The sequence below is a fragment of the Heteronotia binoei genome, chromosome 1, assembly GCF_032191835.1.
Source record: "Heteronotia binoei isolate CCM8104 ecotype False Entrance Well chromosome 1, APGP_CSIRO_Hbin_v1, whole genome shotgun sequence".
Classification (NCBI taxonomy): domain Eukaryota; kingdom Metazoa; phylum Chordata; class Lepidosauria; order Squamata; family Gekkonidae; genus Heteronotia; species Heteronotia binoei.
In genome coordinates this window covers 280864198-280890692 of record NC_083223.1, presented here as the reverse complement: position 1 = coordinate 280890692, position 26495 = coordinate 280864198, and the positions used below count along the sequence as shown (strand labels likewise).

The window sequence follows — 26495 nt, the reverse complement described above, 5'->3', positions numbered from 1 at the left end:
GACATTGGATTTATATCCTGCCCTCCACTCCAAATTTCAGCGGCTCAGAGTGGCTCACAACCTCCTTTTCCTTCTTTCTCCACAAAGGACACCCTGTGAGGTGGGTGGGGCTGAGAATGCTCTCCCAGAAGCTGCCCTTTCAAGGACACTCAGAGCCACTCACAATCTCCTTTCCCTTCCTCCCCCATAACAGACACCCTGTGAGGTGGGTGGGGCTGAGAGAGCTCTCCCAGAAGCTGCCCTTTCAAGGACGCTCAGAGCCACTCACAATCTCCTTTTCCTTTCTCCCCCACAACAGACGCCCTGTGCGGTGGGTGGAGCTGAGAGAGCTCTGACAGAAGCCCTTTCAAGGACAGCCTCTGCCAGAGCTATGACTGACCCAAGGCCATTCCAGCAGCTGCAAGTGGAGGAGTGGGGGAACCAAACCCGGTTCTCCCAGATGAGAAGGAGACGACGACTACAGATTTATACTCCGCCCTTCTCTCTAAATCAGAGACTCAAAGTGGCTTACAATCTTCTCCCCTCTCAACAGACACCCTGTGAGGCAGGTGGGGCTGAGAGGGCTCTCCCAGCAGCTGCCCTTTCAAGGACAACCTCTGCCAGAGCTATGGCTGACCCAAGACCATTCCAGCAGCTGCAAGTGGAGGAGTGGGGGAATCAAACCCAGTTCTCCGAGATAAGAGTCCGCGCACTTAACCACCACACCAAACTAATAAAAATAAAGTGTAGAATTGTATCATCCAGAAACCGTTCCACCACCACCACATGCACCCCCTACCCCGTCTGTGGAAAGATTGTCTTCCACAAAACTGGTCTTTGGTGCCAAAAAATTTGAGGACCGCTGATGTAGAAGGTCCCAGGTTCAATTCCAGCCATCTCCAGTTTCAAAAAACCAGGCAGGAGGTGATGGGAAAGACCTCAACCTGAGACCCTGGAGAGCCATGGAGAGGGGCCATAGCTCAGTGGAAGAGCCTCTGCTTGGCATGCAGAAGGTCCCAGGTTCAATCCCCGGCATCTCCAGTTAAAAGGACCAGGCAGGAGGTGATGGGAAAGAACCTCAGTGGCTCAGTGGAAGAGCCTCTGCTTGGCATGCGGAAGGTCCCAGGTTCAATCCCCGGCATCTCCAGTTAAAAGGACCAGGCAGGAGGTGATGGGAAAGGCCTCTCTACCCAGGGCCAAAGAGAGCTGCTGCTGGCCCAAGTAGCCAATACTGACCGTGGTGGAACTACAATCCGATTCTGTATACGGCAGCTTCTGGAGGATCTGTACACCGAACCCTGTGAATTGCCTCTTCAGTTTGCGGGGCTTTCTCTGTTCAAGCTTTAAGCTCAGCTAAAGTTGCCCCACCCCAGCTTTTTTAGTGTCAGTTTGGTTCATCCTAATAAATGGTATTCCATGGATTTCATTATCTTTTTTGGGGGGGGGGGTAGACGCCTCTTAGAGAGCCAGTTGGGTGTAGTGGTGAAGAGTGCGGACTCTTATCTGGGAGAACTGGGTTGGATTCCCCACTTCTCCACATTGCAGCTGCTGGAATGGCCTTGGGTCAGCCAGAGCTCTGGCAGAGGTTGTCCTTGAAAGAAGAAGATGATACTGGATTTATATCCCACTCTATACTCTGAACCTCAGAGCGGTCACAGTCTCCTTTACCTCCTCCCCCCCCTCCATGACAGACATCCTGTGAGGTAGGAGGGGCCAAGAGAGCTCTTATAGCAGCTGCCCTTTCAAGGACAACTCCTGCAAGAGCTGTGGCTGACCCAAGGCCATTCCAGCAGCTGCAAGTGGAGGAGTGGGGAATCAAACTTCTGAGAGAGCAAAGGGCAGCTTCTGTGAAAGTTCTGAAAGAACTCAAAAATGAACTTGTGGATCTCCTGACAAAAATATGTAATCTTTCCTTGAAATCTGCCTCTTCCTGAGGACTGGAAGGTAGCAAATGGACTGGATGGGCCATTGGCCTGATCCAACATGACTTCTCTTATGTTCTTATGTCCTCTTTCAGCTCCATCCACCTCACAGGGTGTCTGTGTTGGGGGAGGAACGTAAAGAAGAAGAATTGCAGATTTATACCCCACCCTTCTCTCTGAATCAGAGACTCAGTGCGGCTTACACTCTCCTTTATCTTCTCCCCCCACAACAGACACCCTGTGAGGTGGGTGGGGCTGAAAGGGCACTGACAGAAACTTCCCTTTCAAGGACAACTGCGAGAGTGATGACTGCACAAGGCCATGCTAGCAGGTGCAAGTGGAGGAGTGGGGAATCGAACCCGATTCTCCCAGATAACCACTACACCAAACTGGCTATCTTGTGAGCCACTCTGAGACTTTGATTCAGAGAAGGACTTCCTTTTATCCATTCTAACTCGACTGCTCAGCAATTTCATTGAATGCCCACGAGTTCTGGTATTGTGAGAAAAGGACTTCTCTCGCTACCCTCTGCATCCCATGCATAATCTTGTAAACCTCTATCATGTCACCCCGCAGTCAACGTTTTTCCAAGCTAAAGAGCCCCAAGTGTTTTAACCTTTCTTCATAGGGACAGTGTTCCAGCCCTTTAATCATTCTAGTTGCCCTTTTCTGGACTTTCTCCAATGCTATAATATCCTTTTTGAGGTGCGATGACCAGAACTGCACACAGTACTCCAAATGAGACCGCACCATTGATTTAGACAGGGGCATTATGATACTGGCTGATTTGTTTTCAATTCCCTTCCTAGTAATTGGCAGCATGGCGTTGGCCTTTTTCATTGCAATCGCAGTTACAGCTGGTTGCCCAGCCACAGAGATCAGTTCCCCCTGGAGAAAACAGCAGTTTCGGAGGGCAAACTGCAGAGCGTCGTACGCTGCTGAAGTCCTTTCCCTAAGCTTTGGGGCTGCCTGTAACCAACATGGCATGGCTTTCTAAAACCGTGGCACCAGCTGCCCGCTTGGCTGTTGTTTCGCGATATGTTCTGCCACGCATTCCGGAGGCTGACAAGCCCGGCTGCTGGCGTTCGGCCCACGTGTGACTGCTTTCTAACGAGCGGGAAACGCCTCTGGGCTTTCCAGCTTGGCCTGTCGACTCACCTGTCCTTATCTGTCTCTTTCCCCCCTTCTAGAATGGGAGGGATCCCGTCTCGAAACTCCAAGGGAGAAAGGCTGCTCTTGTACATTGGAATCATAGACGTATTGCAATCCTACAGGTAAGGTTTGATCTCCCACTTCCCCCCCGGGGCTAGTTGCGGGCATGGGGGACCCCACGTGCCTCTTGGGCAGGCGTTCGGCCCTGAGACGCCTGCCCCATGCTTCCTGAGCGCGACTGCCCCACACTTCCTGAGTCACAGCCAACACGCAGTAACCTCGCTGGGTTTTCAAGGGTTTCTAAGGGAAGAGGTGATCGGATCACCATCTTCAAGTCCTTGAAGGGCTGTCCTGTACAGCAGGGGTGGCCAACGGTAGCTCTCCAGATGTTTTTTTTTCGCCTACAACTCCCATCAGCCCCAGCCAGCATGGCCAATGACTGGGGCTGATGGGAGTTGTAGGCAAAAAAACCATCTGGAGAGCTACCGTTGGCCACCCCTGGAATAGAGTGCTCTGGGGTAAAGATGCTCTGTTTTCTTGGTGCTTGGGGGGCAACAGTGGGAGGGCTTCTGGAGTTCTGGCCCAGCTGGGTGGGCCTCCTGATGGCACCTGGGTTTGGGCCACTGTGTGACACAGTGTGTTGGACTGGATGGGCCATTGGCCTGATCCAACATGGCTTCTCTTATGTCTGGGGCAGTGATGTTCTGTCTTCTTAGTACTTGGGGCGGGCGCAGTGGGGGAGGCTTCTGGAGTCCTGGCCCCGCTGGTGGACCTCCTGATGACTTCTGGGTTTTGGCCACTGTGTGGTATAAAGTGGACTGGATGGGCTTCTGGTCTGATCCAACATGGCTATAGAGGATGGTGCGGGATTTTTTTCTGCGGCCCCAGAAGGTAGGAGCAGAACCAACGGGTTGAAATTAAAGCAGAATTGTTCCCGGCTCAACATGAGGAAGGACTTCCTGACCGTTAGAGCGGTTCCTCCTCCTTGGGAGGTGGTGGGCTCTCCTTCCTTGGAGGTTTTTCAACAGAGGCTGGATGGCCACCTGACAGCAATGAAGATCCTGTGAATTTAGGGGGAGGTGTTTGTGAATTTTCTGCCTTGTGCAGGGGGTTGGACTAGATGACCCTGGAGGTCCCTTCCAGCTCTAGGATTCTATGATTGTAAGTTTCCACAGGCTTCCTCGGGAGGAGGTGGATTCTCCTTCCTTGGAGGTTTTTCAACAGAGGCTAGATGGCCATCTGACAGCAATGAAGATCCTGTGAATTTAGGGGAAAGTATTTGTGAGTTTCCTGCATTGTGCAGGGGTTGGACTAGATGACCCTGGAGGTCTCTTCCATTTCTATGATTCTATGACTGTTAAGAGCGATTCCTCAGTGGAACAGGCTTCCTCGGGAGGTGGTGAGCTCTCTTTACTTGGAGGTTTTTCAACAGAGGCTAGATGGCCATCTGACAGCAATGAGGATCCTGTGAATTGAGGGGGAGGTGTTTGTGAGCTTCCTGCATTGTGCAGCGGGTTGGACTAGATGACCCCGGAGGTCCCTTCCCACTCTAGGATTCTATGACTGTTAAGAGCGGTTCCTCAGTGGAACAGGCTTCCTCGGGAGGTGGTGAGCTCTCTTTACTTGGAGGTTTTTCAACAGAGGCTAGATGGCCATCTGACAGCAATGAGGATCCTGTGAATTGAGGGGGAGGTGTTTGTGAGCTTCCTGCATTGTGCAGCGGGTTGGACTAGATGACCCCGGAGGTCCCTTCCCACTCTAGGATTCTATGACAGTTGGCAAATACAAGCGGCTTACATTTCAGTCATTATGGAGGTAAATGTTGCAGTTAGTAGGAAGTGAACATTGTCTAGGCCAGTCAATGCTGGAAGTTTAGTGCGAGTCGAGTATTCTAATTAAGTGACCTGCAACCTTTTCTATTGGTCGGTGAGCATCTTGTTTGTTGAATTGCTTTGATCTTCTGTGCAAGCTTTATCGCTGATGTTCTGGTCTTTGTTTTGGGGCAAGAAGGAGAAGGATCGTAACCATGTAGGTGTTAGGACACAGTTTAGCGTCTTGCATGTATTTTTTCACTTTTATTGTCATCTAAAATACCGTTCCTAGCAGCCCTGTGGCGCAGAGCGATAAAGCTACAGTCCAAGCTCTGCTCACGACCTGAGTTCAATCCCGGCAGAAGCTGGGTTCAGGTAGCTGGCTCCAGGTTGACTCAGCCTTCCATCCTTCTGAGGTTGGTAAAAGGAGTCCCCAGCTTGCTGGGGGGGAAATGTAGATGACTGGGGAAGGCAAGGGCAAACCACCCTGTAAAAAAAGTCACCCCAGAGATGGATATGACTGGTGCTTGCACAGAGGCCTACCTTTAAGGAACCCCGTGGCGCAGAGTGGTAAAGCTGCAGTACTGCAGTCCGAGCTCTGCTCAGTGTCATGAGCCCTGACGAGGAGGAGCTGGAAGGGTTAACAGACCTGGAAGAGTTGCCTGCCAGTTCCTCAGCTGAACAAACAGCAGCTGGCCCATCAATCACTCTCCAGGCACCAGTGTCAGCCGTTGAAGATCAATTTCCTCCAAGCTCTTCTCCGCCCATCTCAAGAGTTCGAAGCAGGCTCCGGAAAGAACTTTCAGAGCGAAGACATGAGGCACGACGATGCTTCAGATCTCTGAGCCCTGAGTTCTAACAGAGTCACTGCCACCCAGGGAGCAGGCTAATGAGACTCCCATATAGCTCCCGCCCAGCACCTGGTAACTTTGTGGAAGCAACAAGTCTGTTCTCTGGCTTGCATCCACGCTCCTTCCTGATCCTGACCTGCTTGATTTCCTTGGCACCTGACTTTGTGGCTTTTGGACATTGACTTCTGATTCCGGTTTGTGATTCTGCATTGGTGACTTGGCTCCTGCTTGACTTCCTGGACTTTGACCTTAGACTAGCTTTGAACTCCTGCCTGCCTGCACCCTGAGAACGTGATACTCGCAACCTGAGTTTGATCCCAGCAGAAGCTGTTCAGGTAGCCAGCTGCAGGTTGACTCAGCCTTGCATCCTTCCGAGGTCGGGAAAATGAGTCCCCAGCTTGCTGGGAGGGGAAGCGTAGAGGACTGCGGAAGGCAATGGCAAACCACCTCACAAAAAGTCTTCTGTGAAAATGTCATGATGCGACATCACCCCAGAGTTGGAAACGACTGGTGATTGCACAGGGGACCTTTCCTTTTATTACCCTTCCCTATTTTTCAGTAAAGTATATGTTTGGAAAAAGTGCAGAAAAGGGCAACTAGAATAATTCAAGGCTTGGAACACTTTCCCTGTGAAGAAAGGTTAAAACGCTTGGGGCTCTTTAGCTTGGAGAAACGTCGACTGCGGGGTGACATGAGAGAGGTTGACAAGATTATGCATGGGATGGAGAAAACAGAGAAAAAAGTCCTTTTCTCCCTTTCTCACAATACAAGAACTTGTGGGCATTCAATGAAATGCTGAGCAGTCAGGTTAAAATGGATAAAAGGAAGTACTTCTTCACCCAAAGGGTGATTAACATGTGGAATTCACTGCCACAGCAGGTGGCGGTAGCTACAAGCATAGCCAGCTTCAAGAGGGGATCTTGGGGTAGTGGTAGATAACTCACTGAAAATGTCAAGACAGTGTGCGTTTGCAATAAAAAAGGCCAACGCCATGCTGGGAATTATTAGGAAGGGAATTGAAAACAAATCAGCCAGTATCATAATGCCCCTGTATAAATCGATGGTGCGGTCTCATTTGGAGTACTGTTTGCAGGTCTGGTCGCCGCACCTCAAAAAGGATATTATAGCATTGGAGAAAGTCCAGAGAAGGGCAACTAGAATGATTAAAGGGCTGGAACACTTTCCCTATGAAGAAAGGTTGAAACGCTTGGGACTCTTTAGCTTGGAGAAACTTCGGGGTGACATGATAGAGGTTTACAAGATAATGCATGGAATGGAGAAAGTAGAGAAAGAAGTCCTTTTCTCCCTTTCTCACAATACAAGAACATGGGCATTTGATGAAATTGCTGAGCAGACAGGTTAAAACGGATAAAAGGAAGTACTTCTTCACCCAAAGGGTGATTAACGTGGAATTCACTGCCACAGGAGGTGGTGGCGGCTACAAGCATAGCCACCTTCAAGAGGGGGTTAGATAAAAATATGGAGCAGAGGTCCATCAGTGGCTATTAGCCACAGTGTGTGTGTGTGGGTATAATTTTTTTTGGCCTCTGTGTGACACAGAGGGTTGGACTGGATGGGCCACTGGCCTGATCCAACATGGCTTCTCTTCTGTTCTTATGTGACACAGAGTGTTGGACTGAATGGGCCATTGGCCTGATCCAACAGGGCTTCTCTTATGTTCTTATGTGACACAGAGTGTTGGACTGGATGGGCCATTGGCCTGATCCAACATGGCTTCTCTTATGTGACACAGAGTGTTGGACTGGATGAGCCATTGGCCTGATCCAACAGGGCTTCTCTTATGTTCTTATGTGACACAGAGTGTTGGACTGGAGGAGCCATTGGCCTGATCCAACTTGGCTTATGTTCTGTTCTTATGCTCTATAAACGTCCTCACGGTGTGGGTCTTGTGCACTCAACCTCTGATTTAAATGAAAAATCCCCACAGGGATGAACAGGTGCTTGCCTTTGCGCAGCAGCTCGGGAATTCTCGCTGGTCTCCCATCCAAGTGTTAACCAGGACAGACCCTGCTGAGCTTCTGAGATCCGATGAGATTGAGCTAATCTGGGTCATCCGAGTCAGGGCATGCATCCTGTTTGACTCTGGCTCACTGGTTGTTTTCGTTTTGGACAGTTCCCAGAACTGGACAAACAGGTTCTCTTTCTCTGGATCCCCGAGGAGGCGACAGGCTGCCTTGGGGGGCCAGCTGTCTGGTCCAGCCTTTGGCAGTTCTCATCAACTTTAATCGAGACGTCGCAGAAAACTGGTCCGTGCCCCTTGGAAAAATGGAAATGTATTTTCCAAGTTACGAGAGAGAGGGGAAGAGATTCCCTTAAGCTGAGACAGTCAGATGGGGAGAGGAGAGATGTCGAGGCATGATTGTTGTATGCAGGCCTTGAATTCAACCGGAGCTCCCAGGAGCACAGCTCCTGAACCTTTCTGAGGGTTCCCCCTCCTCCTCCCCACCTACCTACCTTGTCCATTGAATAGGTTTATTAAATGAATAGGAGGTGCAGCTGCATAGCAGTCCCTGGATGAGGAGAGCGGGCAGCCAGCCAGCCCCCAGGGGCTTTGCCACGCCCTCAGTAGCCCTCATTCACCCCTGGAGAAGCCCGCCTCACGCTTTCTCCACTTCTTATGTGATTTTGGGCGGCAGGTGCCTTGCTGGCCTTTTGACTGTGAGAGCGGGGAGGTGGCCAAGGAGAGCCCCAGGTTAGCGAGGCCTGCTTGGGCTGGCTGGATCTCTAGTCAGCCCAAGCAGGCCTCGCTCACCCGGGGCTCTCCTTTCTCGTATCGGGTTGCAGTTGGCTGGTGGGGGGCGGTATATTGAGTTATGCTAATGAGCTCCACCACCTATTATTCTACAAAACAACCCCTGCTTGTATGTGTTAACTGGTGTCAGGTTGCTTCTGATCTTTGGTGATCGTATGAATTAGCGTCCTTCTGAATATCCTCTTACTAACAGCTTTGCTCAAGCCTTGCCGAATGAAGGCCTCAGCTTCCCCGGCTGAGTCGATCTACCTCACGTTAGGTCTTCCTCTTCTCCTGCTGCCTTCGACTTCTACCATTGTTGTCTTTTCCAGGGACTCTTTGTTTTCTCATAATGTGGCCCAAATAATGATAGCCTCGGTTAAGACATTTCAGCTCCTAGGGAGAGTTCAGCAATGACTACAAGCTGTAATTAAAACCACAGGGAAAGGCCCTCCTGATTGTCCCACCATTAAAGAGAACCTTGTCTGGAGGGCATGCAAGAGCCTTTTTGGTGGCAGCCCCACCCCAGAGTGGTATGTTTGCCAGCCTTCCCCTGAGAAGAACCTCAGAAGAGCCCTGCTGGGTCAGACCAGGGAGGGTACATCTAGTCCGCCCTCCTGTCTCACACAGAGGCCAACCAGTTCCTCTGGAGGGCCAACAACAGGGCAGAGAGGCCGAGGCCTTCCCCTGAGAAGAACCTCAGAAGAGCCCTGCTGGGTCAGACCAGGGAGGGTACATCTAGTCCACCCTCCTGTCTCACACAGTGGCCACCCAGTTCCTCTGGAGGGCCAACAACAGGGCAGAGAGGCTGAGGCCTTCCCCGGAGAAGAACATCAGAAGAGCCCTGCTGGGTCAGACCAGGGAGGGTCCATCTAGTTCACCCTCCTGTCTCACACAGTGGCCACCCAGTTCCTCTGGAGGGCCAACAACAGGGCAGAGAGGCTGAGGCCTTCCCCAGAGAAGAACCTCAGAAGAGCCCTGCTGGGTCAGAACAGGGAGGGTCCATCTAGTCCAGCCTCCTGCCTCACACAGTGGCCAACCAGTTCCTCTGGAGGGCCAACAACAGGGCAGAGAGGCTGAGGCCTTCCCCTGAGAAGGACATCAGAAGAGCCCTGCTGGGTCAGACCAGGGAGGGTCCATCTAGTCCAGCCTCCTGTCTCACACAGAGGCCAACCAGTTCCTTTCGAGGGCCAACAACAGGGCAGAGAGGCTGAGGCCTTCCCCGTAGAAGAACATCAGAAGAGCCCTGCTGGTCAGACCAGGGAGGGTCCATCTAGTCCAGCTTCCTGTCTCACACACTGGCCAACCAGTTCCTCTGGGGGACCAACAACAGGGCAGAGAGGCTGAGGCCTTCCCCCGAGAAGAACCTCAGAAGAGCCCTGCTGGGTCAGACCATAGAGGGTCCATCTAGTGAAGCCTTCTGTCTCACACAGTAGCCAACCAGTTCCTCTGGAGGGCCAACAACAGGGCAGAGAGGCTGAGGCCTTCCCCTGAGAAGAACCTCAGAAGAGCCCTGCTGGGTCAGACCAGGGAGGGTCCATCAAGTCCAGCCTCCTGTCTCACACAGTGGCCAACCAGTTCCTCTGGAGGGCCAACAACAGGGCAGAGAGGCCGAGGCCTTCCCCTGAGAAGGACATCAGAAGAGCCCTGCTGGGTCAGACCAGGGAGGGTCCATCCAGTCCAGCCTTGTGTCTCACACAATGGCCAACCAGTACCTCTGGAGGGCCAACAACAGGGCAGAGAGGCCGAGGCCTTCCCCTGAGAAGGACATCAGAAGGGCCCTGCTGGGTCAGACCAGGGAGGGTCCATGCAGTCCAGCCTCCTGTCTCACACAGTGGCCAACCAGATCCTCTGGAGGGCTAACAACAGGGCAGAGAGGCCGAGGCCTTCCCCTGAGAAGAACCTCAGAAGAGCCCTGCTGGGTCAGACCAGGGAGGGTCCATCTAGTCCAGCCTCCTGTCTCACACAGTAGCCAACCAGTTCCTCTGGAGGGCCAAAAACAGGGCAGAGAGGCTGAGGCCTTCCCCTGAGAAGAACAGCAGAAGAGTCCTGCTGGGTCAGACCATAGAGGGTCCATCTAGTCCAGCCTCCTGCCTCACACAGTGGCCAACCAGTTCCTCTGGAGGGCCAACAACAGGGCAGAGAGGCTGAGGCCTTCCCCTGAGAAGAACAGCAGAAGAGCCCTACTGGATCAGACCAGGGAGGGTCCATCAAGTCCAGCCTCCTGTCTCACACAGTGGCCAACCAGTTCCTCTGGAGGGCCAACAACAGGGCAGAGAGGCCGAGGCCTTCCCCTGAGAAGGACATCAGAAGAGCCCTGCTGGGTCAGACCAGGGAGGGTCCATCCAGTCCAGCCTTGTGTCTCACACAATGGCCAACCAGTACCTCTGGAGGGCCAACAACAGGGCAGAGAGGCCGAGGCCTTCCCCTGAGAAGAACAGCAGAAGAGCCCTGCTGGGTCAGACCATAGAGGGTCCATCTAGTCCAGCCTCCTGTCTCACACAGTAGCCAACCACTTCCTCTGGAGGGCCAACAACAGGGCAGAGAGGCCGAGGCCTTCCCCTGAGAAGGACATCAGAAGGGCCCTGCTGGGTCAGACCAGCGAGGGTCCATGCAGTCCAGCCTCCTGTCTCACACAGTGGCCAACCAGATCCTCTGGAGGGCTAACAACAGGGCAGAGAGGCCGAGGCTTTCCCCTGAGAAGAACAGCAGAAGAGTCCTGCTGGGTCAGACCATAGAGGGTCCATCTAGTCCAGCCTCCTGCCTCACACAGTGGCCAACCAGTTCCTCTGGAGGGCCAACAACAGGGCAGAGAGGCCGAGGCCTTCCCCTGAGAAGGACATCAGAAGAGCCCTGCTGGGTCAGACCAGGGAGGGTCCATCCAGTCCAGCCTCCTGTCTCACACAGTGGCCAAACAGATTCTCTGGATGGCTAACAACAGGGCAGAGAGGCCGAGGCCTTCCCCTGAGAAGAACCTCAGAAGAGCCCTGCTGGGTCAGACCAGGGAGGGTCCATCTAGTCCAGCCTCCTGTCTCACACAGTAGCCAACCAGTTGCTCTGGAGGGCCAACAACAGGGCAGAGAGGCTGAGGCCTTCCCCTGAGAAGAACAGCAGAAGAGCCCTGCTGGGTCAGACCATACAGGGTCCATCTAGTCCAGCCTCCTGTCTCACACAGTAGCCAACCAGTTCCTCTGGAGGGCCAACAACAGGGCAGAGAGGCCGAGGCCTTCCCCTGAGAAGGACATCAGAAGAGCCCTGCTGGGTCAGACCAGGGAGGGTCCATCCAGTCCAGCCTCCTGTCTCACACAGTGGCCAACCAGATCCTCTGGAGGGTCAACAACAGGGCAGAGAGGCTGAGGCCTTCCCCTGAGAAGAACAGCAGAAGTGCCCTGCTGGGTCAGACCATAGAGGGTCCATCTAGTCCAGCCTCCTGTCTCACACAGTAGCCAACCAGTTCCTCTGGAGGGCTAACAACAGGGAAGAGAGGCCGAGGCCTTCCCCTGAGAAGAACCTCAGAAGAGCCCTGCTGGGTCAGACCAGGGAGGGTCCATCCAGTCCAGCCTCCTGTCTCACGCAGTGGCCAACCAGATCCTCTGGAGGGCTAACAACAGTGCAGAGAGGCCGAGGCCTTCCCCTGAGAAGAACCTCAGAAGAGCCCTGCTGGGTCAGACCAGGGAGGGTCCATCTAGTCCAGCCTCCTGTCTCACACAGTAGCCAACCCGTTCCTCTGGAGGGCCAACAACAGGGCAGAGAGGTTGAGGCCTTCCCCTGAGAAGAACAGCAGAAGAGCCCTGCTGGGTCAGACCAGGGAGGGTCCATCCAGTCCAGCCTCCTGTCTCACACAGTGGCCAACCAGATCCTCTGGAGGGCTAACAACAGGGCAGAGAGGCCGAGGCCTTCCCCTGAGAAGAACCTCAGAAGAGCCCTGCTGGGTTAGACCAGGGAGGGTCCATCCAGTCCAGCCTCCTGTCTCACGCAGTGGCCAACCAGATCCTCTGGAGGGCTAACAACAGGGCAGAGAGGCCGAGGCGTTCCCCTGAGAAGAACCTCAGAAGAGCCCTGCTGGGTCAGACCAGGGAGGGTCCATGCAGTCCAGCCTCCTGTCTCACCCAGTGGCCAACCAGATCCTCTGGAGGGCTAACAGCAGGGCAGAGAGGCCGAGGCCTTCCCCTGAGAAGAACCTCAGAAGAGTCCTGCTGGGTCAGACCAGGGAGGGTCCATCTAGTCCAGCCTCCTTTCTCATACAGTGGCCCACCAGTTGCATTGGATGATCAGCAACAGTTTCATCGAAGGCCCTCAAGTACTAGTATTTTTGGGAGGCGTTTCATAAGCCCCTCTCATTTCCATTGGCAAGGGCAGGAGAGGAGGCTCCCCTTCGCACGGGAAGTAATTAAAGCTGACGCAGCAGCAGCCGTGGAGGGTGAGCCCTCACAGAGCGGGTTTCTGCGGGAGGCGAGGTTGCTGTGCCCAGGGAAAGAGGCAGGAAATGATGGGGAAGAGGAGGGTAGGAGGCAGGCAGCGGCTTGCAAGGGCCAGGCGTTTTTGATGACGAGGCTTGTTTGCGAGATGCTTCTGTGGCGCCAGGAGAGCCAACCACGCACTGGGAGGCTCAGGTTAATTGACTTCAAAGTGGTTGGGTGGTTTTTTGCATGTCCGCGCGCCTGATGGATAATTGCCTTGGAAAAGATCGTTAGTGGGAATTACTTGCGTTGGGGGAGGGGAAAGCAGGGCCATTGTTAGAAAAAATACACACACACACACACACACACACACACACCCCTTGCTGTTATAAAACAAAGCCCCATATTTAGAAGAAATGCATTGCTAAGCTTTGGAGCAGACACACTTGGCTTCCTAGCGAGGCCCACACTAGGTGACCTTGGGCCAATCCCATACTCTCACATGATAAGAGGTTTACAAGATGATGCATGGTATGGAGAAAGTAGAGAAAGAAGTCCTTTTATCCATTTCTCACAATACGTGAACTCGTGGGCATTCAGTGAAATTGCTGAGCAGTCAGGTTAAAGCGGATAAAAAGAATTCCTTCTTCACCCAAGGGGTGATTAACACGTGGAATTCACTGCCCCAGGAGGTGGTGGCGGCTACAAGCATAGACAGCTGCCATCAGGAGGTTCACAAGTGGGGCCAGAACACTAGAATCCCTTCCACTGTGCCCCCCCACCAAAGCACCAAGAATACAGAGCATCACTGCCCCAGACAGAGAGTTCCAACAATACACTGTGGCTAAGAGTCACTGATGGGCCAGTGACTCTTAGCCACAGTGTATTGTTGGAACTCTCTGTCTGGGGCAGTGATGCTCTGTATTCTTGGTGCTTTGGTGGGGGGGCACAGTGGAAGGGATTCTAGTGTTCTGGCCCCACTTGTGAACCTCCTGATGGCAGCTGGGTTTTTTTTTTGCTCACTGTGTGACACAGAGTGTTGGACTGGATGGGCCATTGGCCTGATCCAACATGGCTTCTTTTATGTTCTTATGTGACACAGAGTGTTGGACTGGATGGGCCATTGGCCTGATCCAAATGGCTTCTCTTCTGTTCTTATGTGACATAGAGTGTTGGACTGGAGGGGCCATTGGCCTGATCCAGCATGACTTCTCTTATGTTATTATGTGATATAGAGTGTTGGACTGGATGGGCCATTGACCTGATCCAACATGGCTTCTTTTATGTTCTTATGTGACAGAGTGTTGGACTGGATGGGCCATTCTGATCCAACATGGCTTCTCTTATGTTCTTATGTGACATAGAGTGTTGGACTGGATGGGCTATTGGCCTGATCCAATGTGGCTTCTCTTATGTTCTTATGTGACTTGGACTGGATGGGCCATTGGCCTGATCTAACAGGGCTTCTCTTATGTTCTTATGTGACACAGAGTGTTGGACTGGATGGGCGACTGGCCTGATCCAACATGGCCTCTCTTATGTTCTTATGTGACACAGAGTGTTGGACTGGATGGGCCATTGGCCTGATCCAACATGGCTCCTTTTATGTTCTTATGTTAATCAACCTCTTAGGATTGTTGTGAGGACTGAACGGAGATGAGAATGATGTACGCTGCTCTAGGGGAGATATAAAATAAAATAAGAACAGTAGTGTGTAGTGGCCAGAGCGATGTTATTCTTATTTATTGAATTTGATGAATCGCCCTATCCACTTTGCTGTGGTTGTGAAGTGTGCGGACTCTTATCTGGGAGAACCGGGTTTGATTCCCCACTCCACTTGCAGATGCTGGAATGCCCTTGGGTCAGCCATAGCTTTCGCAGAGCTGTCCTTGAAAGGGTAGCTGCTGCAAGAGCTCTCTCATCCCCACCCACCTCACAGGGTGTCTGTTGTGGGGAGGAAGATGAATGAGATTGTGAGCCGCTCTGAGACTCTTCGGAGTGGAGGGCGGGATATAAATCCAATTTCTTCTTCTTCATCTTCTTCTTCTATCCCAGCTAGCGCCAGGCTCTGGGCAACGTACAACATTAAAAAATACTTACAGTATTTGCTGGCATATAAGACTACTTTTTTGCCCTGAAAAACATGCCTCCAAGTGGGGGGGGGTCATCTTATACGCCGGGTGCACTTCAGTTGGGATAGACATAGCTGCCCATAGTGGCCTTCCGATGCTCGCCCGGTGCCCATAGTGGCCTCCCGCTGCCCGCCCACCTCATTCTACATACCGTCCAGTATCGTGCGGTATCCAGCGCGGCTGCGGCGAGCATCAGCAGCGAGACAGGGGTGCCAGCCTTTTCGGCGTGACCGACCCGTTCTGCTCGGCAGGAAGCAGCGGCACTCCGGCCCGCCCCTTGTCTATGCAGAACTCGCACATGCACACTTGCGCACTAGTGCCGGTCACAGGGAGATGTAGGGGCGGGCCGGAGGCGCTGCCGTCGCACTGTGGCCGTACAATGGTGTGCGGAAGAAGGGGTAGTCTTATACGGCGAGTATATAACAAACTCTATATTTTGAGTGGAAATGTTGGGGGGGTTGCAGAAGCTTGTTGGATGAACTTAGTCCAGTCGTTCTTGCCTGCGTAACCTACCTCACCGGGGGGGGAGTGGGACGATTCTTAGAGAGCCAGTTTGGGGTAGTGGTGAAGTGTGCAGACTCTTCTCTGGGAGAACTGGGTTTGATTCCCCACTCCTCCACTTGCAGCTGCTGGAATGGCCTTGGGTCAGCCAGAGCTCTCTTATCTGGGAGAACCGGGCTTGATTCCCCACTCCTCCACTTGCAGCTGCTGGAATGGCCTTGGGTCAGCCAGAGCTCTCTTATCTGGGAGAACTGGGGTTGATTCCCCACTCCTCCACTTGTACCTGCTGGAATGGCCTTGGGTCAGCCATGGCTCTCTTATGTGGGAGAACCGGGGTTGATTCCCCACTCCTCCCCTTGCAGCTGCTGGAATGGCCTTGGGTCAGCCACAGCTCTCTTATCTGGGAGAACCGGGTTTGATTCCCCACTCCTCCACTTGCACCTGCTGAGATGGCCTTGGGTCAGCCAGAGCTCTCTTATCTGGGAGAACTGGGTTTGATTCCCCACTCCTCCACTTGCAGCTGCTGGAATGGCCTTGGGTCAGCCAGAGCTCTCTTATCTGGGAGAACCGGGCTTGATTCCCCACTCCTCCACTTGCAGCTGCTGGAATGGCCTTGGGTCAGCCAGAGCTCTCTTATCTGGGAGAACTGGGGTTGATTCCCCACTCCTCCACTTGTACCTGCTGGAATGGCCTTGGGTCAGCCATGGCTCTCTTATGTGGGAGAACCGGGGTTGATTCCCCACTCCTCCCCTTGCAGCTGCTGGAATGGCCTTGGGTCAGCCACAGCTCTCTTATCTGGGAGAACCGGGTTTGATTCCCCACTCCTCCACTTGCACCTGCTGAGATGGCCTTGGGTCAGCCAGAGCTCTCTTATCTGGGAGAACTGGGTTTGATTCCCCACTCCTCCACTTGCACCTGCTGGAATGGCCTTGGGTCAGCCACAGCTCTTTTATCTGGGAGAACCGGGTTTGATTCCCCACTCCTCCACTTGCAGCTGCTGGAATGGCCTTGGGTCAGCCATAGCTCTCTTATCTGGGAGAACCGGGCTTGATTCCCCACTCCTCCACTTGCAGCTGCTGGAATGGCCTTGGGTCAGCCATAGCTCTCTTATCTGGGAGAACCGGGTTTGAATTCCCCACTCCTCCACTTGCACCTGCTGGAATGGCCTTGGGTCAGCCAGAGCTCTCTTATCTGGGAGAACCGGGGTTGATTCCCCACTCCTCCACTTGCAGCTGCTGGAATGGCCTTGGGTCAGCCAGAGGTCGCTTATCTGGGAGAACCAGGGTTGATTCCCCAGTCCTCCACTTGTACCTGTTGGAATGGCCTTGGGTCAGCCATGGCTCTCTTATGTGGGAGAACCGGGGTTGATTCCCCACTCCTCCACTTGCAGCTGCTGAGATGGCCTTGGGTCAGCCATAGCTCTCTTATCTGGGAGAACCGGGGTTGATTCCCCACTCCTCCACTTCCACCTGCTAGTATGGTCTTGGGTCAGCCATAGCTCTCGTAGGAGTTGTCCTTGAAAGGGCAGCTGCTTGGAGAGCCCTCTCAGTCCCACCCACCTCACAGGGTATCTGTTGTGGGAGAGGAAGGGAAAGGAGAAAGGAGATTGTGAGCCGCTCTGAGGGCGGAATATAAATTTAATATCTTCTTCTTCAGTTTGGGGTAGTGGTTAAGTGTGCGGACTCTTATCTGGGAGAACCGGGTTTGATTCCCCCACTCCTCCACTTGCACCTGCTGGAATGGCCTTGGGTCAGCCATAGCTCTCATAGGCGTTGTCCTTGAAAGGGCAGCTGCTGGGAGAGCTCTCTCAATCTCACATACCTCATAGGGCGTTTGTTGTGTGGGGAGGAAGGTAAAGCAGATTGTACGCTGCTCTGAGTCTCTGATTCAGAGAAATGGGCGGAGTATAAATCTGCCGTCGTCTTCTTTTTCTTCTAAAACGGAGGAGAGGAAAATGAATCCCCATTTAGGGGACAACTGAGATTTAAACAGAGAAATAAAAGAAGCTGCTGAAAGCAGCGATTGGATCCTCACCAAGTGTGGTTTTTTTACTTGGTGTCAGGGCTTTTTTTGTAGCAGGGACTCCTTTGCATCTTCGGCCGCACCCTCCTGATGTAGCCAATCCTCCAGGAGCTTGCAGCAGGCTGTGTAAGAAGAGTCTCGTAAGCTCTTGGAGGATTGGCTGCATCAGGTGGGTGTGGCCTAATATGCAAAGGAGTTCCTGCTACAAAAAAAGCCCTGCTGGGTGCGATGATCCATGCAACGGTCACCTCGAGACTAGATTACTGTAATGCCCTCTACATGGGGCTGCCTCTGTGCCGAACCCGGAAGCTGCAACTGGTGCAGAACGCGGCTGCTAGACTACTGTTGGGGCTCCCAAAGTGGGAGCACATACAGCCGGGGCTGCGTGAACTGCACTGGCTGCTAGTTATATACCGGATTCGTTACAAAGTGCTGGTCATTACCTTTAAAGCCCTATATGGCCGAGGACCTGCCTACCTTAGGGGACCGTCTCTCCCCGCACGAACCCCAGAGAGCTCTGAGGTCAGCAGGGAAAAACCTGCTGACTATCCCCGGGCCAAAAGAGGCAAAACTCCAGAGTACCCGCGCTCGGGCTTTCTCTGTCATGGCTGCACAGCTGTGGAATCAGCTTCCAGAAGAAATGCGGGCCCTGCTGGGCTTTGAACAGTTCCGCAAGGCCTGCAAGACCAGCCGGTTCCGAACGGCCTTCGCTGAGTAGAACTGCCAAGTAAAACTTGCCATCCGGGTAATAGCACAAAAATGTTCATTTTATTGTTTTTTAGAATTTTAATGGATTTTAATTAATTGTAGTCAAAACGTTATATTATGCAATGTGTGTATTGAATTCTTGTTGATGGCCGCCCCGAGCCTGCTTCGGCGGGGAGGCCGGGATACAAATAAAATGTGATGAACCGACTTGGAGCAGGCAAGCTGGTCTTCTTGGTGGAGACTTGCTTGACTGACTGGCGCGGGGGGTGGGGAGCGGCACAAAGAGTGAGCTGAGGGCGGCATTTCCGTCACGTGCTCTCTCCCCGCTGCTTACCCTCCCCAAAAGCACTCCGTTTTGAAAGGTCCATGGGAAACACTCCTTTCTCCATCTTCTCCATTCTCTTTCCCTCCCCAGGTTTATGAAGAAGCTGGAACATTCCTGGAAAGCTCTTGTTCACGACGGGGTGAGCAGCCCAAACTTCTCTGCCTTTTGTTGCTGCCTTGTGTTAGGATTGCCAGGACCCGTTCAATGGCACCTGGTTTCTTTGGCCGCTGCCACAGGAGGTGGCGGCAGCTACAAACAGAGCCAGCTTCAGGAGGGGGTTGGATAAACATCCGGAGCAAAGGTCCATCAGTGGCTATTAGCCACAGCGTATTGTTGGAACTCTCTGACTGGGGCAGTGATGCTGTATTCTTGGTGCTGGGGGGGGGCACAGTGGGAGGGCTTCTAGTGTCCTGGCCCCACTGGTGGACCTCCTGATGGCACCTGGCTTTTTTGGCCACTGTGTGACACAGAGTGTTGAACTGAAGGGGCCATTGGCCTGACCCAACAGGGCTTCTCTTATGTTCTTATATCTGGGGCAGGGATGCTCTGTATTCTGGGTGCTTGGGCGGCACAGTGGGAGGGCTTCTAGTGTCCTGGCCCCACTGATTGACCTCCTGATGGCACCTGCCTTTTTTGGCCACTGTGTGACACAGAGTGTTGAACTGAAGGGGCCATTGGCCTGACCCAAGAGGGCTTCTCTTATGTTCTTATATCTGGGGCAGGGATGTTCTGTATTCCTGGTGCAGGGGGGGCACAGTGGGAGGGCTTCTAGTGTCCTGGCCCCACTGGCGGACCTCCTGATGGCACCTGGGTTTTTTGGCTGCTGTGTGACCCAGAGTGTTGGATTGGATGGGCCATTGGCCTGATCCAACAGGGCTTCTCTTATGATCTTCTTCGTGGTCTCTGTGCATTCACACATATGGGTAATCCGCAGGATTGGCCCCGACCTCGGAGAGTTCAAAGCAATCTTGATCGTAGATCTGGCGCGCCTCCCGCTTGTCCTGGGAGGAGTCAGCTACTGCGCATGCCTGGAGAAGGGGGAGGTGCTTAGCCACTCAGTTTCTTCCTTACCGCCGACCGGATCGCACCTTCCTCGTTGATCTCCAACCTCTTCATTGCAATCTCTACAACTACCTTCTCTTCAACCTCAACTCTTCATCTTCTACTTCTACCTGGTATCGTATAAAAAAAAAAAAAAAAAAAAAAAAGGCCTTTTCTTACTATCTCTTCGGGACTTTTCCCCTCCCCCCCCCCCCCTCCCCGGGCGGATGGAAGGAAGGGACAAGATAATCTTTAAACGCTGCACCAGCTGCTCATCCAAAATCCCCTCATCCGACGGTCACTCTCTGTGCTTGTTCTGCCTTGGAGAGGCCCACCGTCCAGACTCCTGCGTGCACTGCAGCCAATTTGGCAAACAGGCCCGCAAGAACCGCGCCGCGAGACTCAGGAGCCACCTCATGGAAACCACACTCCGACCGGCCATGCCGCATGGCGGACAAAAACAACCCGCGCCATCTTCCCCACACCTCGTGGGAGAGACGCAGTCGGCAGCTTCCGTGGCACAGGGTCCCAGTAAGCCTAAGACCGGCAAGCACTCCAAGAAGTCGGACGACCCCAAGAAGCGCCGCCGTTCCGATTCCGCCCACTCGGACCCGACGGGTAGCGTGAGCTCCAAGAAGCACAAGACCCGACCTCTCGACTCGGTCTCGAACCCGACCACCAAGCCGAAGACCCCGAACCCGAGCGCCACTGCCTCCGGATCGCTGCCGAAGACTCCGACATCGAAGTCGACAGCAACACCATCAATCACTCCATTGGAAATCATCCGCATTTCATCCAAGTCACCGTCCATTCCGAATTCCCCACCAGACCAACTGCTGGATACGCACTCTACCGCATCCGTTGGGATCCTCGACCCATCTAAATTCATAGATCTCTCGCACCCTGTAGACGCCCACGCGCTCACCAGAGAACCCTCGACCCCGAGAGTCCTCCCGACCAGACCGCGGTCTCGCAGTCGCAGACGCACCAGATCCCGCAGTCGCCGGCACACCAGGTCGCGCAGTCGCCGTCACACCAGGTCTCGCAGCCGCCGCCGCACCAGGTCCCGCAGTCGCCGCCGCACCAGGTCCCGCAGCCGCCGTCGCTCCCGCAGCCACCGCAGGGGGAGACACTACTACTACTCTCCATCGAGATCCAGGTCTCCATCCCCACGGAACCGAAGACGGCACCGACGATCACCATCCTACGATCGACATTACCACAGCTACCAAGAGTCTCCTCGCGACCGAGATCGCTCACACAGACTCCATTCCGCATCGGTCGAACCGCTTCACCATGACGACCTTACGAATCTCGGCGCCGAACCGAAACTCCCGCCGCCACTCGAGTCCTTACACACGGCTCCCAAGACAACGCCCCAGCCCGACCTGCACCAGGGAACCGACGACGGATCCGAGGAGGAACTCTCCGACTCCGACCACTCTTCGGGTTCGGACCTACAATCCCCAGAATCCGACATAGCCAAGCCAGCAGACCTATCGCCGTCCGAGGGCCCGAAATCCTACCTCGACCTCGTGGCAAACATGGCAAGTTCGCTGAACCTGAAGCTCAATACGGACGCCCCCAGAGTCTCCGACGTCGTATTCGATCTGGTGCATGCGGATCTTCCATCCAGCTCATCTCTTCCCATGCTCCCCGTCCTCCTAGAAACACTCAGAGAAGCATGGGACAAACCGGCATCAGTACCGCCGACATCCAAGAAGGTCGAAGCCCTCTACAAGATACATGCACCTGAATCCAAGTTCCTATTCACTCACCCGGCTCCGAACTCGATCATCGTGCATTCGTCTTCGAAATCGAAGCAGACTAGGCACCCAGTACCACCAGAACGAGAGGGCAAGAAACTCGACACGATCGGGAGAAAGATCTACGCCCTCACTACAGCCACAACCAAAATCCTCAACTACATGGCATGCTTTTCCGCATACACCCACAACCTGACCACTTCCCTCGGCGCACTGGTACCATCCCTACCCGAGGCGTCCCAGAAGTCAGCCGCCACTACCCTGCAAGAGATCGCCAGAGTGAGCAAACAGCAAATCAACACTGCACGGCACGCTGCACAGTGTTCTTCCAAAACCTTGGCCTCAGCCATAGCACTCCGTAGACACGCGTGGCTCAGATCCTCCTCCCTCCAACCAGACATCAAATACAAGGTGGAAGACCTGCCCTTTGATGGCCTCGGCCTGTTCAGCTCATCTACAGATGACATCCTCACGTCAGTAGACGATGGCAGGAAGAGGGCGAAACGTCTGGGAGTTTCCCAACCTCTGACACAATCCAACCGACAAAGGAACTGGAGGTCCAGCCAATACAAAGGGGCCAGATCCCCACGACAACAGGATTCATGGAAGCGCAAACCACCACAGTCCAAGCCTTCCTTTCAGCACAGACGCCAAACAACCAAGAAACCTCCAACCACATCCAAACCATCTCTCTGACCTCCCTGCCCCGAGCCGTCCAGTCCCCCTTCATCAGCCAAACCCATCAACACGACTACAACCGTTCTACACTGCCTGGAGGACCATAACATCAGACGCCTGGGTCCTCACCATCATTCAAAGAGGCTACCTGATAGAGTTTACATCCACTCCAAGGCACCACCGATTCCTCACCACACCCCCGTCCGCACCCCTGCAGACAGAAATTGCGTCTCTGCTGGACAAGGGCGCGATAGAACCAGTCCCACCCCAATACCATCGCACCGGCTTCTACTCCCGGTACTTCCTGGTACCAAAAAGGGACGGAGGACTCCGACCCATCCTCGACCTCCGCAAACTCAACCTACACATAATCTACAAGAAATTCCGTATGGTCACGCTTCAGGCAATCCTTCCGCTCATCCCAGAACGAGCATGGATGGCGTCCATAGACCTCCAGGATGCCTACTTCCACATAACAATCAATCATCATCACAGAAGATTCCTAAGGTTCGCCGTAGGGAGGCAGCACTTCCAGTTCTGCTCCCTCCCCTTCGGCCTCTCCACAGCACCAAGGGTCTTCACCAAGTGCATGGCAGTAGTAGCAGCCACATTACGCCAGCAACAGATATCAATCTTCCCGTACATAGACGACTGGCTGATCGTCGCCCATTCCAGGGAGCAACTACAACTGGACGTCTCGACCACCCTCTCCACCCTGGCCACCCTAGGCCTCCGAGTCAACCTCTCAAAATCCAAACTAATCCCTACCCAGAGGATTCAGTTCATAGGGGCGGACATCTCCACGCTCTCACAAACGGCTTCCCTACCTCAGGACAGAGCACTCGCCATACTGTCAATGGCCAACACTATCATCGCCCAGCGCTCCCAAACAGCGCTCACCTTCCAAAGAATGCTAGGCCTCATGGCAGCAACCACAGCAGTTCTGCGGTTTGCGAAGCTGCACATGCGCCCCCTTCAAATGTGGTTCGTAAGGACTTTTCGCCCCCACACACAACATCAATCCACACTACTCACCCTCCCACCACACATTGTGCCATCCCTCAAATGGTGGACCAAGCAACATCACCTCTTCAAGGGCATGCCATTCAAACAGACACCGCCCTCGGTGATCGTAACCACAGATGCATCCAAGTGGGGATGGGGAGCCCACTTAGAGGACCTCACGGTGCAGGGCCAATGGACAGACTACGAACGCTCTCTCCACATAAATTGCCTGGAGCTCATCGCAGTGCACAAGGCCCTGCGGTCTTTCCTCCCGTCGATAAAGAACCGGCACGTCCAGGTCACCTCCGACAACATCGCCACAGTCTTTTACATCAACAGGCAGGGCGGCACCGCCTCCGTCAGACTCTGCAGGAGAGCCCTCGCACTGTGGCATTGGAGCATAAGCCAGGGCATCTTCCTCACGGCCGTGCACCTACCAGGGACCGACAACACCCAGGCAGACGCCCTGAGTCGCCACTCGACCAACAACCACGAGTGGTCCATCAACAGTCGATACATCCGACAGATCTTCAACGTCTTCGGACAACCGAAGATAGATGTATTTGCTTCACCATCAAATGCCCAATGCACCCGCTTCTACATGAGAGGTCCCCCATCCCACCTCTCCAGGGGGGATGCCTTCCTACAAACTTGGAACGGAACACTGCACTACCTCTTTCCCCCCATCCCACTTATCACCAGAGTTCTACAGAAGATTCAGGTAGACCACACAAACTGCATCCTCATAACTCCATGGTGGCCGCGCCAACCCTGGTTTACGACCGTGCTGCTCCTGTCCAACAATACCTTCGCCCAGCTCCCTCAAACACGGGATCTCCTCTCCCAACAGGACGGCAGGGTCCTTCACCACAACCCGGCGTCACTCAAGCTAACAGCCTGGAGAATCAATTTCTAGATTTCCCCCCAGAGGTCCGTCACGTCCTAGTGAATTCCAGAAAACCATCTACTAGGAAATCCTATCTACTTAAGTGGAAACGCTTCTCACACTATGCCTCACAACACAACTTCGACCCCAACTATGCCACCATACATCAGGTACTAACTTACACCTTAACGCTCTCTAGAGCGGGTCTGTCGTATTCCTCCCTGAAGGTACATCTGGCAGCCATCTCTGCTTTCCACCCCCGCATCGATGGCACAACGGTTTTTTCTCACCATGCGACTAGAGCCTTCCTCAAGGGCATCATTCGCCTTCACCCACCAATCAAACAAGTTCTACCCACCTGGAGCCTATCTCTGGTCCTGAGCCAACTCATGAAACCGCCCTTCGAACCCATGGCTTCCATTCCACTGCACCTGCTGTCATGGAAGACGGCATTACTTACGGCCCTCACCACAGGTAAGAGGGCCAGTGACATCTGCGCATTCAGAGCAGACCCACCGTATACGACATTTCATAACAGTACGGTGGTCCTCCGACCTGACCCGACCTTTCTTCCCAAGGTCGTCTCTCCCTTCCATCTGGGAAGACAGTCCATTATACCAGCCTTCTTCCAGCACCCCGCGGACGCGGGACAAAGGGCACTCCACAACTTGGATGCACGGAGAGCCCTAGCCTTCTACATAGATAGAACCCGCCAAATCCGTAAAGACCCCAGACTCTTTATCACTTACGCTACCCATAATCAGGGCAGCAGAATATCCACCCAGAGACTCTCCAAATGGATTGTTGCTGCCATCGAACTCTGCTACCAGCTGGCAAAACAACCAATCCCTCAACATATACGAGCCCACTCAACCAGAGCCGTGGCCACCTCGTCCGCCTTCATGAAAGGCATACCTATAGAGGACATCTGCGCCGCAGCCGTCTGGTCCTCTACATCTACCTTCGCCTCGCACTACGCCCTCGACGTTCGTGCCCGGCGAGACGCCTCCTTCGGACAAGCGGTGCTACGATCGATCTTCGACTAACCACCGTGAGTAACACTATCATTATGTTACACTCTAATCCTACCTTTTCTTACAGATCCAGCACCCACCTCCGAAGAAATGGCTCGCTAATCACCCATATGTGTGAATGCACAGAGACCACGAAGAAGATGGACAGGTTTCTTACCTGTAACTGGTGATCTTCGAGTGGTCATCTGTGCAATCACACAGACCCACCCAGCCTTCCCCGCTGCTGGAAGTTAGTTAGCACAGTTATTTCCACCTACCCGGCGGCGGGAAGAAACTGAGTGGCTAAGCACCTCCCCCTTCTCCAGGCATGCGCAGTAGCTGACTCCTCCCAGGACAAGCGGGAGGCGCGCCAGATCTACGATCAAGATTGCTTTGAACTCTCCGAGGTCGGGGCCAATCCTGCGGATTACCCATATGTGTGATTGCACAGATGACCACTCGAAGATCACCAGTTACAGGTAAGAAACCTGTCCTTCTCTAATATGGAGCAGAGGTCCATCAGTGGTTACTAGCCACAGCATATTGTTGGAACTTTCTGTCTGGGGCAGTGATGCTCTGTAGTCTTGGTGCTGGGCAACAGTGGGAGGGCTTCTACTGTCCTGGCCCCACTGATGGGCCTCCTGATAGCGCCTGGTTTTTTGACCACTGTGTGACACAGAGTGTTGGACTGGATGGGCCACTGGCCTGATCCAACATGGCCTCTCTTATGTTCTTATGTGACTCAGAGTGTTGGACTGGATGGGCCACTGGCCTGATCCAACATGGCCTCTCTTATGTACTTATGTGACTCAGAGTGTTGGACTGGATGGGCCACTGGCCTGATCCAACATGGCTTCTCTTATGTTCTTATGTGACCCAGAGTGTTGGACTGGAGGGCCCACTGGCCTGATCCAACATGGCTTCTCTGATGTTCTTATGTGACCCAGAGTGTTGGACTGGAGGGGCCACTGGCCTGATCCAACATGGCTTCTCTGATGTTCTTATGTGACCCAGAGTGTTGGACTGGATGGGCCACTGGCCTGCTCCAACATGGCTTCTCTTGTGTTCTTATGTTTCTTCGGTACTGAGGCTTGATGGGATACAGCAGCAGATCATTAAAGAACTCAAACCTTACTGAATTCGGCAAGCTCTGCTTTGAACCCATACAAAGTTCCTGGTAGTCAGTAGGGCTGTTTGACCCTTCAGCCCTTGATGGACTCTCTGCCTTCTCATTTGCAGGATACGGTGTCGGTTCACAGGCCCAGTTTCTACGCCGAACGGTTCCAGCGGTTCATGTGTAACGTGGTGTTCAAGAAAATCCCCTGTAAGTTCTCTCCTTGAGGCGGTGTGAATTTAGCCCTTTGTGTCGGTACCGAGGTGTTCCTAAATGCCTCATCCCACCCCATGCTGGCCTCATCCTGCCTGCCATTGGCCCAGGGGAAAGCCTGATTCCCAAAGTAAACACTGCTGCCTTCAGACTCTGCAGTCTGTGCGCAGGCCCTAGGAGAAATGCCTTTACAATTCCTCTGTTCCCTGCATCTTTTTTGAAGG

General features: G+C 53.7%; 1 protein-coding gene across 1 annotated transcript in view; it reads left to right on the top strand.

Moving 5' to 3' along the window:
- Positions 1-26285, top strand: part of PIP5K1A (phosphatidylinositol-4-phosphate 5-kinase type 1 alpha) — a 107553-nt gene extending 81268 nt beyond the window's left edge. Inside the window, exons 9-11 of the mRNA XM_060256337.1 lie at positions 3092-3175; positions 18646-18694; positions 26184-26285. Coding sequence (XP_060112320.1) covers positions 3092-3175; positions 18646-18694; positions 26184-26285 — 235 coding nt within the window. The remainder of the gene's footprint in view (positions 1-3091; positions 3176-18645; positions 18695-26183) is intronic.
- Positions 26286-26495: the final 210 nt, after the last annotated feature.